This window comes from Esox lucius, chromosome 20 (assembly GCF_011004845.1).
Source record: "Esox lucius isolate fEsoLuc1 chromosome 20, fEsoLuc1.pri, whole genome shotgun sequence".
In the NCBI taxonomy this organism is placed as follows: Eukaryota; Metazoa; Chordata; class Actinopteri; order Esociformes; family Esocidae; genus Esox; species Esox lucius.
In genome coordinates, this window is record NC_047588.1 from 37163182 (window position 1) to 37176609 (window position 13428).

General features: G+C 40.5%; 1 protein-coding gene across 1 annotated transcript; it reads right to left on the reverse strand.

The window, feature by feature from the left end:
* Nucleotides 1-7618: 7618 nt before the first annotated feature.
* tlr7 (toll-like receptor 7) lies at nt 7619-13428 on the reverse strand. Its single transcript, XM_010884487.5, has 2 exons — nt 13201-13428; nt 7619-11510 (listed from the first exon to the last, which is right to left on the reverse strand). The coding sequence occupies exons 1-2, from the start codon at nt 13204-13206 to the stop codon at nt 8337-8339; spliced, it is 3180 nt and encodes a 1059-aa protein (XP_010882789.3). The 5' UTR covers nt 13207-13428; the 3' UTR covers nt 7619-8336.

Sequence of the window (13428 nt, forward strand, 5' to 3'; positions counted from 1 at the left end):
ATTTCAGGAGACAATTATACCCTCAGAGAAAGGTATAATATTTAAAAATATGTTCAAATTATAAACCTTGGATAATTAAAGAATGTAAAATAACATTACAGTAGAAACAAATGTAAATATTCCATAGGTGTCAAGATTCAGTGTAATTTGATTCAAGGTAAATTAAGTAAGCTAATTAAGGAAGCTAAATGGTCTAAAGAAAAGGTGGAAAATACATTTCATTGTGGACAGATGTGTGATGCCTGGAGAGGCCTCAAAACATTGTCTGAGACCACAGAGAACCAATGTAAACCCTGCAACATGAACACAGATGGGCTTAACTTCACCAAAGAGCAAAAGTCAACAAAGCATCACGTCCTCATAACATCAGTAAAAAGCTCCAGAAGACCTGCTACAAACAATTGGCCCAATTCTTCTCTGAACTTTTCAACTGGTCCTCAGAGGAACATACAGTTCAGCTCTGTGGAAGACCACTACCATCTGCCTTGTACCAAAGAGCAGACCCAGACTTCCCAATGACTTCTGGCCAGTAGCTCTTACATCAGTGGCGATGAAGAGTTTTGAACATCTGGTACTTTCACAGCTAAGAGACATTCCAGAACCTGGCAGATCAACTTGTTTGCCTACAGGACGAGTAGAAGTGTAGAGGATGCTGACGTGTAAATCCTCTACTCATACAGTGGATAATTACATTTCTTACACAAACACAGGGTTATGTCATCTCCCCGCTCAATGTACATATGCAGTCACTAGATCTCACCATGAAATTTGCCATTTTGGAGAGGCAAGACGAGGACGACTCTGAGGGCAGATTCAAGATTATAAATTTTTTGAATGTAAACCAAAAACAAACAATAACAATAAAACAAAACCCCTCCCTACACCACACCCAGACCGACATCCATCACCCCCCCCCCACATCACTCCATCCACCTTCATCCTTCAGTGAGAGAGACAGAGAGATAGACAGAGAAGCAAGAAAACAAATATAAAAAACATTTTATTGACATCTGACTTTTCCTGACCCTTCAATATTTAGTGGTAACGTCATTGCGGTCAGAAATTGAACACATCTGTTAATGGTATATCCTAAAATATATAATGATAGAAGTATTATTAGGCCTGAATCAAATTAAGTGTCTGAATCAAATATCTGGTCAGAGCAAATAAATCAAAGACAGTCTTGTATTCATTCACTGCTCAAAAGGAATTGTTGATAACATTCAGGCTGCTTTTAATGCTTCTAATTTAAATTTTACAGATTTTTTTTTTAAAACTTAATCTTCATGGAAAACTGCAGGGTTGAAATGGCCCTCTAAATGGGCTGTGACCTTGCTCAACCTTTGGGGGTGAAACACAGTCAAGTGACAGAACGGGCAGTGGGTTCAATATATACTCACCTAAAGGATTATTAGGAACACCATATTAATACTGTGTTTGACCACCTTTCGCCTTCAGAACTGCCTTAATTCTATGTGGCATTGATTCAACAAGGTGCTGAAAGCATTCTTTAGAAATGTTGGCCCATATTTATAGGATAGCGTCTTGCAGTTGATTGAGATTTGTGGGATGCACATCCAGGGCACGAAGCTCCCGTTCCACCACATCCCAAAGATGCTCTATTGGGTTGAGATCTGGTGACTGTGGGGGCCATTTCAGTACAGTGAACTCATTGTCATGTTCAAGAAACCAATTTGAAATGATTCAAGCTTTGTGACATGGTGCTGCTGGAAGTAGCCATAAGAGGATGGGTACATGGTGGTCATAAAGGGAAGGACATGGTCAGAAACAATGCTCAGGTAGGCCATGGCATTTAAACGATGCCCAATTGGCACCAAGGGGCCTAAAGTGTGCCAAGAAAACATCCCCCACACCATTACACCACCACCACCAGCCTGCACAGTGGTAACAAGGCATGATGGATCCATGTTCTCTTTCTGTTTACGCCAAATTCTGACTCTACCATCTGAATGTCTCAACAGAAATCGAGACTCATCAGACCAGGCAACATTCTTCCAGTCTTCAACTGTCCAATTTTGGTGAGCTCGTGCAAATTGTAGGCTCTTTTTCCTATTTGTAGTGGAGATGAGTGGTACCTGGTGGGGTCTTCTACTGTTGTAGCCCATCCGCCTCAAGGTTGTGCGTGTTGTGGCTTCACAAATACTTTGCTGCATACCTTGGTCGTAACGAGTGGTTATTTCTGTCAAATTTGCTCTTCTATCAGCTTGAATCAGTCGGCCCATTCTCCTCTGACCTCTAGCATCAACAAGGCATTTTTGCCCACAGGACTGCCACATACTGGATGTTTTTCCCTTTTCACACCATTCTTTGTAAACCCTAGAAATGGTTGTGCGTGAAAATCCCAGTAACTGAGCAGATTGTGAAATACTCAGTCCGGCCCGTCTGGCACCAACAACCATGCCACGCTCAAAATTGCTTAAATCACCTTTCTTTCCCATTCTGACATTCAGTTTGGAGTTCGGGAGATTGTCTTGACCAGGACCACACCCCTAAATGCATTGAAGCAACTGCCATGTGATTGGTTGATTGGATAATTGCATTAATGAGAAATTGAACAGGTGTTCCTAATAATCCTTTAGGTGAGTGTACAACAAAACAAATAGGCTAAAAGTTCCTTTTGCAGCAAGCTATCATACGATAACAGATGATTGTAGTGCCTTCTTTAAGACTATCACAGTAAAGCCTTTAGTATCATAAGGTTAGCTAAATTAGCTACCTTCACTAGTTAGCTAACGTTATGATACTAAATAACAAGCCTTTGAGAGAAGTTTGGCCTAGCCAGCTAACATCAACTTTGCTGTCGAATTCATTTCAAGACACAAAGCTTGATTAACATTCAGTAAACAAGCTAGCTAACATTAACTTTCCTGTCCAATTCAAGACACCACCATTGTTTTATACAAAACAATATGTGATTTAATAAAGCTATTCACACTCTGATTACCATCCATCTTGTTAATAAACATGCTATTGGTTAAGCTTGTGCGGGTCCATGGTTATCCAATTCGTTAGGTGATGCTGTCGCGAATAACGATGGTCCTGGACCTGCATTCCTAGAACTGCGATCCTGAAACTGCAGCCTCCGTTACTGCAGCCACATGGTACTCCTCGGAGGTCGGGAACTTTCCCACCTCCCAGTTGCTCACAAACACACCTTCCAAAACAGATGTTTGATTCAGGTAAGAAGTAAATAAATCAGGTATCTATCTATAACTAACTAGCTTGCTTACCTGCATGTAGTCTGTTCTTGAACAAATGATCGAACAAACTGCTCACCGCAAGTTTTCACAGGGGCAGGGGCACAAGGTCATGGTGGCTGTAGGGTGTATAATGACTTTCGGGGCATCAGGGCCATGGTTGTCGTGGCTGCGGTGAAATTCCTAAACTGGGCTGGGACTTTTAGTTTGGTTGAGCTTTTCTGATTGGACTGCAGTGTTGCGCGCTGAGAACACAGATTAGATCCTTGACAGCAAATTTACAACGCTATTCAGATGTGAGCTGTCAGTCAAACAGTGAGATGCAGTGTAGGGATGGGCAATAACACTGATTTTCTTTTCAATCCGATATCAAGAAATACCAGGGCTAGTATCCCAATACTGGTACTTTTAAAAGTTACCGGTTGTCATGAAATTATTGGTCAAAAATACCTCCGTTGACCATGAAATTGTAATGTCTGATGTGAGAAAAAGACTGTGTGTACATTGCAAAGTTGCCCTTACGCTCTACTGTCTTTACACAGGTCTGCAATTGTACTCTCCATCAAGCGTTTGCAGCTTGGGATTTTATAGCACCAATTAAGTGACTTTACAAACGCATTAAAACCTCTGTCTTCAACAATCGAGATTGGCTGGAGGTCCATCAAAGTCATCTTTCCCAGGCTTCTTGTAATCTCTGCTGCTCTTTGGAAGTCATCTATAGGGGGGAAGAAAAAAAAGTATCCTACATGCTAAACTGTATGTATTTAAGTCTTTACCTGGACCGTATAACTCACATACAACCTAAAATGGTTAGATTAAGTTGATACATTAAATTATTTTGTGCGTGAAGAGTTTAATTCCAAAATGCATTATCCAGTTTGATAAATGCCACCTTTGTGATAAATTAATGGCTGGCACAAAAGTTGTACACCCTACAGATAATTGAGATCTTTACTTTGAGAACATTTTGAGATATTTTCAGTTTTAGAAATTCTGAGCAATACTCAAAATGTATATAATTCAGATATTGTTTGAAAATGTCTTTTGCATAATTGGGAATATTAACCTTTTAATTATTTATCCAAGTATTAGTTAACATGTAAATTCACCCACTGTAATATTCTGCACTGTATTCTGCCCTACATGGATCAGCACCCTCCTATATTTCAGACCTCCTTAGCCAGCACTCTTCCTCAAGGACCCTTAGGTCGCCCAACAGCTTTTGTGCGTTCCGCTGTCACGGTTGAAATATATATATATATATATATATATATATTTATATATTAGGTCCTCTACCAGTAGCAACGTTTTTAAATCCCACCTTAAGACCTGTCTTTTTTCTTTAGCATTTGAGTCTGCAAATGGGTAGGAAGTTCTGTTTATGTTTGTCATGTCCTATAAATATGTTTAGTTGGCTATATGTTTTGACTGTACAGCACTTTGGTCGACGTAAGTTGTTTTTAAATGTGCTTTATAAATAAATTTGACTTTGACTGTAATATTCTGCAAAAATAATTAGTATTTCCTGTTTTCTATTGAAATTATTAAAACAAGCTGATATTATGAATAGATGATGCCTGCCTCTGAAAGGCTCGTGTCAGACCACTGTAGGGGTATTTGCCTGTTCTCTCCCCCTCTGAGCGCCCTCGCTGTACTTCATCATGCTCTTTTATGTGGTTGATTCTAAACTGTTTTAACAAGTTAGTGGTATTGCCAAAGTATCGTACAGATTTTTTATTTTTACAAATATCACATGTTGCATTTTTGGTTATTGAAAGTGAAACAGTGCTTCGTTGGCGTTCTGCCATTACCGAGCACGGCTAACCTAGTCAGCACTAGTGACTGAGGGTGTTCCACGACGTGCCTGTGTGCAGGCTATATTAGGAGCAGAAGGAGACCGCAAAAGAAGAAGTAGTTTCTATAAACAACTTTTTTTCAGCATCTGAAACACGCTGGGGGTATTTCAGAAAGCAAGTTTAGTGACCTCCTAGTTAGTTGACTCAGAGTTGACGGGTTTACGGTTTCAGAGAGCCAGTTCAGCGTTTCTATGAGTCAGTTACTACAACTTACTCCGTGAAGCTAACCTGCACCCTAGCAGGTTTTATCCAACTTTCCCTGAGTTTTTCCTACTCTTTCACTGAAACCTGCCACCTGAATGTGTCAAATAGCCTACTGCGCAGAAGTCTCCGTCGGGAGAGAGTGATCAGACCCTGCTTCGATGTTTTTTCATTCCCCAATGATTATCTGTTTGAGCATTACCGTTTTTCTGCACATACAATCATTTATCTGAACAATATCATATCGTTCCTATGATACATCGTGGACATGCTCTGAGTTTGGAAAAAAATATTTGTGTTGCAGTTTTCTGTATAACATAGGTTAACCCTGCTTTCTGAAATACTCACATTGAGTTGATAAAAATAGTAATAACAATAACTGGTTAAAGAAAGCACAATTGGTATCGATATTTTTATGTGAAGATCGATTCTCAAAGAAAAGTCAGAATCGGAAGCATCCCTAATGCAGTTGTCCACTATATTGCTACAAAAATGGGTGTAATTGTTTGGTTTACTGTTAATTTGGGTTGTTTCATATTTGCAGTTGGAAACGTATGTAATCATTAACCGATATAAATGCAGTTGCTTAATGCGCTTAGGGAGGGGAGGGACCGACGGAGGAGTGTGCGTCTTTGTAACGCAAGAAAACAATTGAATAAACGATTATGCTGCCTCTGGGTCCACAACCCGCACTTCAGATTCGTTGCCATAGCAACTCATTATTCGGCGTTGCCTGACTAAACGTGTTCAGTGCTTACCAAACTAAAAAGATAAGTATTCATATTGTAGTTCATTACGTTTCATAAATATGTTCTGTGATTTCTCTCTGGACAACATGAGCTACCAAAATGAAGTGTGCCAGATTTTGCAGTCCCAAGATTCACGGTACAGTCAAATACCTTTTGTGTCACTACTGAGTTTGGCAGGAAAGAATATGGTCTTATCCTAATTTGACTACAGTTACAATAGGAGGACATTATAAATATAATTAATAAAATGATACAAACATTTCAGAGCAATGATGGCTGAATCGCTGGTGCTAACATAATGTCATCAAATTAGCCAATCAATTTTATTGACGTGGATTAAATTGACCAGCATCGAGTATTACATTGTGATCCAAGTGTTATCTGCAATGCCTGCAACGTCGGCAAACGACCGGTTAATACCATTCAACACTTTTTATCACAACGTACAAGTTTTAATGAAGCAATAACTGCCTTGTTACGCCACATGTCAGTGCTAGCGAGACAGCTCAGCTGTGCTGTTTTCACACACAGCAATGTTACATTGGAGCGATTGATGCTTGGATGCCCACAACATATTGGGTTAACATATTGTGAAAGATGATTGGTCGTGGAATACGCCAATTAAACCAATGCCTAGTGCCTGTTTTCTTATTAGCAAATTAAGGCAAATACATTTTGTTTGTGCCTTGGACCAGCATGTTTTCCTCGGGACAGCTTGTAGATTTTTGAAAATATGTCGACAAATATGTCATGCATCATATTATATCATATGTTTAACGAGTTACTACTATGTCATAACTATCTTTTGTTTCATAAAGTTGATATAGGTTTTCATACATTTTGGAGGGATTTTCACACAGTAGCCTGCTTGTACTTTAATTTTGGCCAGACAGTGTAGTAAATGGTGCCGGCCTAGAAGAGTGAATGTCTCTTTCTTACTGACTGACTGACCATTTGTTAAATAGCTTAGTGGTTAGAAACACGGACCTGCAAACAATAAGGTCCCACATTCAAATCAAAACAAGTCAAAACAAATGTTGCATTAGGATTTGTTCTGGATAGACAAAAATCTTGCTGGATAAAACATTGAGTAGCTATGTTACAGTAAGCCTAAAATAAATAGTTTTTTCGAAGTACACATCCGTGCATGCTTTTTGGGGTAATATAGGCTAGATCAAAACCCATTGGGCAGTAAAAGAGTAGGGGTTTCCACGATTCTCTCGTCTTTTCATCTGACAAAGTCAGTTAACGTCACCTACTGATAGTTAAAATGGCCAGTGGCAAAAGCTACACGTTTTATAGATGCTTTTTGTGGCGGAGGAAAACTTAGGAGAAACGTTAGTCAGTTTAACACAATACGTAATGATGTTTAGCGAAATATTCAAGCTTGGCACTATGTTAATGCATGACAAAGTGATCTAATGTCGAGATGCTGTACCGACACTGGGCCAGCGCATAGCACCGTGGTGTAGTGGTTAAAGACAGCCTGTCATGTGGGAGACCCGGACGTGAGGGCAGTAACAGTTATCCCTTTCGATTGTGGGCCGGCTGAACTAGGCTTGTTTGGTTCCTTTTCTGGTTCTTTTTTGCTCCTGCTGGTATTGTTATATTTTATTGGGTTTAATTTATCAAGGGAATAAAACAATACATACAATCCAAAAGTTACCAACAATGTTGGTTATAGTGAAAATGACGTTTTAGATTTAAAAATACTGATGAACTCCCGTATGCCCCTTAACCTGGCCCTTGGTACAACACTGTGAAGAGGGAGGAAAGTGCAGGATGACACCTTACAAGCCAAAGGTTTTCTTTGATTGCATCAGTTCATATGATTACCTGAGATGGGAATGGTGAACCTAACCATTTACATATCCTCATGCATTTGCTATGCAGTTTTCTCTTCTTAGCACCAAGCTTAACCCTAACCTAGACCCCACTGCTACCCCTGTGGCTAACTTGAAATGTTTTCATTACAATGTTTTGATGTTATTCATTCGTTGTTTTGTTTGTTCTGGAGTCTATAACGGTTCATTCACTAGAGAGGTGTGTATGGTCAGAACAGTGCAGGATTCCTTAATAACAGGTCTAAACTAACAGTGAAGTGCTAACTAAAGTGCCGTTCTAAAAAAATGCTAATTGAAATAAGCAACATAAACATCATACCCAGTCTATATTATATGTACATATATTGTAATTTACATGTGTATTTACATTTAATTTGTACATCAGAATGGTCCTTCAATTGAAATATTTCACAATCTCTACACATCACATATTCTAAATGGTGCGTCAACATTGTATGTTTGCGCTTTTTAAAGAGTCTCTTTGAAGAGGTTACTGTATTGTTTCTGACTGTCTGTTGCCAGTACGGTCCTCAAGCTAAACCAGAAGTATTGCTGTGCTTGTGGGTTTGTTGGCCACTCCATCACTGACCGCTTATACAGCCTCTTCCTGAGTCTCAGGTACTTTGAGTGGCTTGGGGATTTTTCCAGGAAAATCAAGACAATCACATCATCTCTCTCATCCATAAGCCTTTGATGGGCCATGTAGAACGCAGTCTTGAATTCCCCACTTCTGATGTACCTGTTGGTCAGTATGAACACGGTCCTCTTGCTCTGGTGGATGCTCTGGGAGAGGTTGTCGATTAGGGGACAGCCAGGCATCCAGTCTCGTTCTTCCAGACACAGCTGTAAGGGATGGTCCCCGCAGCACTCCAGCTGAACAAGCAGCTCCTTCATCACCCACTCGGAGACCTCCGGATCCTTCTTGTCATATACCACGAAAGCATCGTAGATGGCGCTTGGCGAGGACAGGCGTCTGTAGCCTTTGAACTTGGCCCGGAGGAAGTGGTAGAGGTACCACACGTCCCAGAGAAAGAGGTGGCTGGAGATGGATAGGGTGACGAAGCTGAGCACCAAGGATGTCAAGAGGATGTACAGGATGATTGACAGGTAGCTGTGCTGACAGGCCTGCAGTTCCTGGTCCAGGGATATGAGCGGATGACCCATCTGGGCTCCTGGGGCAGCGCAGGTCACATCAGTGGCCAGCCTGGGGATGTTCACCGCAGTGCGGTTCAACCACATCACTAGTGTTAGGACGTTACAGTTACACATGAACTTGTTGTTGTTCAGGACTAACGTGTCCATGTTATTGACAACATCATCAGGGATGCTGGTCAGCTCAATGTTTTGAATGCCATTGAAGCTAAGATCCAGATACTTCAAGGTAAATGAGTCCTTGAGGAAATATGGGGAGAGCTGGGATATTATGTTATTGTGCAAGAGGAGAGTCTTGAGTGATTTTGAGCAGTTAGAGAGTTCTCCAGGAACTGTTGATAGCCTATTTCTACTGAGATCTAAGACCTCTAAAGACTGTAGAAATATCAGCTTCTCCCAGCTAAATACCTTCAGTCTGTTATTGTTAATAGAGAGATTAGTGAGTTTCTCTGGCAGGTTTTGGTAGACTTGCTCAGGTATGAAATTTAGGTTGTTGTCAGAGATGTCAAGAACCCTCAGATTAACCAGTTTTTTGAAGTAGTTGATGTATCTTGTATCACCATCTCTCCATAGCATATCTAACCGGTTGCCTTTGAACTCTAATTTCTCCAGAGACAGGCTTTCCAACTCAGTGTTTGTAGAAGTGGAAATCTTATTATAATTCATAAGTAATATCTTCAGTTTTGTCAAATTGTTGGTGAAATTAAGCATGTGGGTCAAACCCTCAGATTCAAAGTAATGATTGTTGTTGCTTATGTCTAAGATAACTAAACTTCTCAATTCCTGAAATGCTGAGGAATAAAGAAGGTCCAAACGATTGTATGAGAAGTCAAGATACTGTAAATTAGGTAGGTAAGTGAATTCGGAGCCATTTAGACTTTGGCTCATGGCATTTCCAGATAGATTCAAGCACCTAAGATCAGCAAGGTTCAAGAATCTGGAATGAAGAAAAAATATATTATTCCTGCTGATATCAAGTGTTTTTCCAAACTGGCTGCACTGACTGTTGACAATTGAATTCAGCGTTCCAACCTCTTTGTCTTTATGTTTGCAGCTGCGAGCATACTCGTCATATCTAAAATAATGAATCTCTCTCACTTCTCCAGTGTTGCTATGCTCGGCGGCAGACATTGGGGAGCCATATTGGGTCTCCCCTCCAGAAAAGGTAACATATTGGCCATTTTCGGAGGGGGATGATATTTTGTTGTCAGATAAATTTATTATTTTGAAGCTTTTCAGTTCCATCAGAATGCTGAGGTTTGTAATTTTGATGAAGTTCGTTCCTAGGTCAATGACCTGCAGGTTTTTTAGAGGAATCAGGGGCGAGATGTCTTTGAAGATCAGTTGCTGAAAGACAAAACCCCGGATGCGGAGTACTTTCAGGGATTTTAGGTAGGAGAACGACTGACTCAGGTGCAGTGTAGCTGGGTACCTCTGCAGCTCATAGTTAAAAGACAAGTCCAATTCTTCCAGGTTGGGTAGAACTTGTGGAAAGTAAGCAATCGTTATCGCTCTAGCTAAAAAGTTGGTTGAGAGATCAAGTACCTGCAGCTTTGTGCAGTTCTGAAACCACTCTGTATGCACAAATGTGAGCGAGTTACTATGTAAGCGTAATATCCTTAGTTTAGCCAATGTTTTGAAGGCACTTTTATTAATCTGAAGCGGTGAATCACGAGGGCATGGAACGCAAGGAAATGGCGCATTGTAACAGCGTGGGCAGTTGCCACTTAGGTCAAGAATTTCCAGTTGGGTTAAATTATGAAAATCTTTTTCTGTAACTTTTTCGATCTTGTTATTATATAGATACAACTCTCTTAGACCTTTCGGTAGTTTTGGGGGGATGAAAGATAGGTTATTTGACTTGAGGGACAGGAGAGTCATGTTGGCGAGCTGTAGAAATGCTCCCTCCTCAATTTCATAGGAAGCGTTACATGGATTACGATAGTAACAGTTCTGGCCCAAGTAAAGTCTCTCTACATTTAGGATGTCAGAGAGGTTTTTTTTCAGAATGGCATATATATGATTCACTTCTAGACTGAGCAGTACTAGGTTTGAAGGGAGACCATCAGGGATGCTGGAGAGCTGGTTTCCATCCAGATACAAAGCCTTTAGGTTTGGCAGGTCTTTGAAGGTGTCCTTCGCGACGGTCACACTCTCTGTGCACATGTGGTCCTTGGGGCCGATCTTGATGGGAATACAGTTGCAGCGCATGTCGATCTCCGTGAGGTTCCCCAGGCCCTGGAAGGACGTGGAGTTGATAGAGGGGATGTGGTTGATGGTGAGGGTCAGGTTGGTGGCCTCTGGCGGGATGTTCACTGGTACCTCCAGCAGTCCCCTCTCGGTGCAGTCCACACTGACCATGTTGCCGCTGCTGTGACGGGAGACGTCGCAGGGCAGGGTTTTGGGGTACCAGCTGCCAGATGCCAGTGCAGAGGAGCCCCATGGGGCCAGTAGCAGCAACCACACCTTGAAGAAGACACACTCCGTCCTCTAAAGGGGAATAGGAAGATTACGAGGCAGCATGGTCAGAATTGCACAGTGCCCCTGTCAGATCACAGTATACAGCAAGTGTCTCACACAACAACGACCCTCGTTATCAAACGTAACTTACACACACCGACTTTGCTAAATGGGGATTACAATCAGTTGTACACGGCATTGGTTCTCCTTAACCAATCAATCAATCAAATGTATTTCTTAAAGCCCGTTTTACATCAGCAGTTGTCACAAAGTGTTTTTACAAACACCCAGCCTAAAACAACAGTATTGTTGCACAGTGGCTAGGAAAAACTCCCTAAAGGGGGTGGCCAGTCCACTTCTGACTGTGCTAGGTGAATATTTAACAAAGCTATTGTGGATGCTGGTAAAATTCAAACGCATTGTGAAGGCATTTTCAAAAATATGTTGCTTCTGATTCTACAAACCCGTTTTCAAAACAGTTGGGATGCTGCATAAAATGCTAATCTAATCAGAATGCAATAACGTGCAAATCATTTCATCCCTATATTGAATAGACAATTGTAAAAATAAAGCATATCAAATGTTGAAACAGAGAAATGTTATTGTTTTTGGAAAAATTTATGCCCATTTTCTATTTGATGCCAGCAACACGTTTAAAAAAGTTGGGACAGGCAAGTTTACCTCTTTTAAATACATTTTGATTTGTCAGACCACGGGACAATTTTCTACCTAACCTCAGACCATCTAAAATGAGCTTAGGCCCAGTGAAGGCGCACGTTTCTGGATGTTGTTTAAGTATGGTTTCCTTTGCAATGGTATTGTTTTAACTTTCATTTGTGGATGCTGCAACATACTGTGTTTACAGACAATGGTTTTCTGAAGTGTTCCTGAACTCATCCACTATAGAATCGTGGCTGTTTTTAATGCATTGCCCCCTGAAGTCCCGAAGATCATGGTCATCCGATATTGGTTTATGCCCTTGTCCCTTGCATACAAAGATTCCTCTGGATTCTCTAAATCGTTTAATGATATTATGTACCATAGATGATGAGATCCCCAAGTTCTTTGCAATTTTACAGTGTGATGCATTATTCTTGAATTGTGGCACCATTTGCGGCACCATTTGTCTTTCGCAGAGTGATGAACCCTTCCCCATCCTCACTTTTGACTGACTCATCCTCTCTAGAAGGATCTTTTATACCCAGTAATGTTACTGAGGTGTTGCCAATTAACCTAATTAGCTGTGAGATGTTCCAACGGTTATTTATTTTTATTTCTTTGCATTACACAACTTTTCCAGTCTTTTGTTGCCCCTGTCCTAGCTTTTTTCGAAACATGTTGCTGGCATCAAATTAAAAGTGGGCATATATTTTTCAAAACAATAACATTTCTCAGTTTCACCATTGATATGTTATCATTGATATGTTAACCATTTCTGTTATATATAGGGTTTAAATGATTTGCACATCTTTGCAATCTTTTTTTATTTCAATTTTCGCAGCGGCGAAAAACAGGGTTGTACTATCCGTTCTTACAATGATCTATGTAGACATAACTTGAATATCTCCATTTGCATGTTTGTTTTGTTTCCCTATTGTGTCTTTGATATTCATTGATTCAGAGACATCCGCAGTTTTTATCCTTCTTTTCACACCTTAAATACGAGAGATACTGTATGCTAGTGGAATATCATGTGTTATCAAATGAAAATTATTCTTACCATCATATGAGACACCGCTGTTCAGATGAATGTTGATGTAGATACAAGTTCTCACATTGCAGTTCTGTTCTTACTTGAAGGGAGAACAAGTAAGATCAAATGGTCATGAGAAAACTGATTTTGATGCAGAGGACAACAGATGTGCGAGTGAAAGTGTCTGTACTAGTTGTCACTTCCCTTTTGTCTATTCCCAGACACCTCAGTAGACACACAGCTATAGAAGTTGCC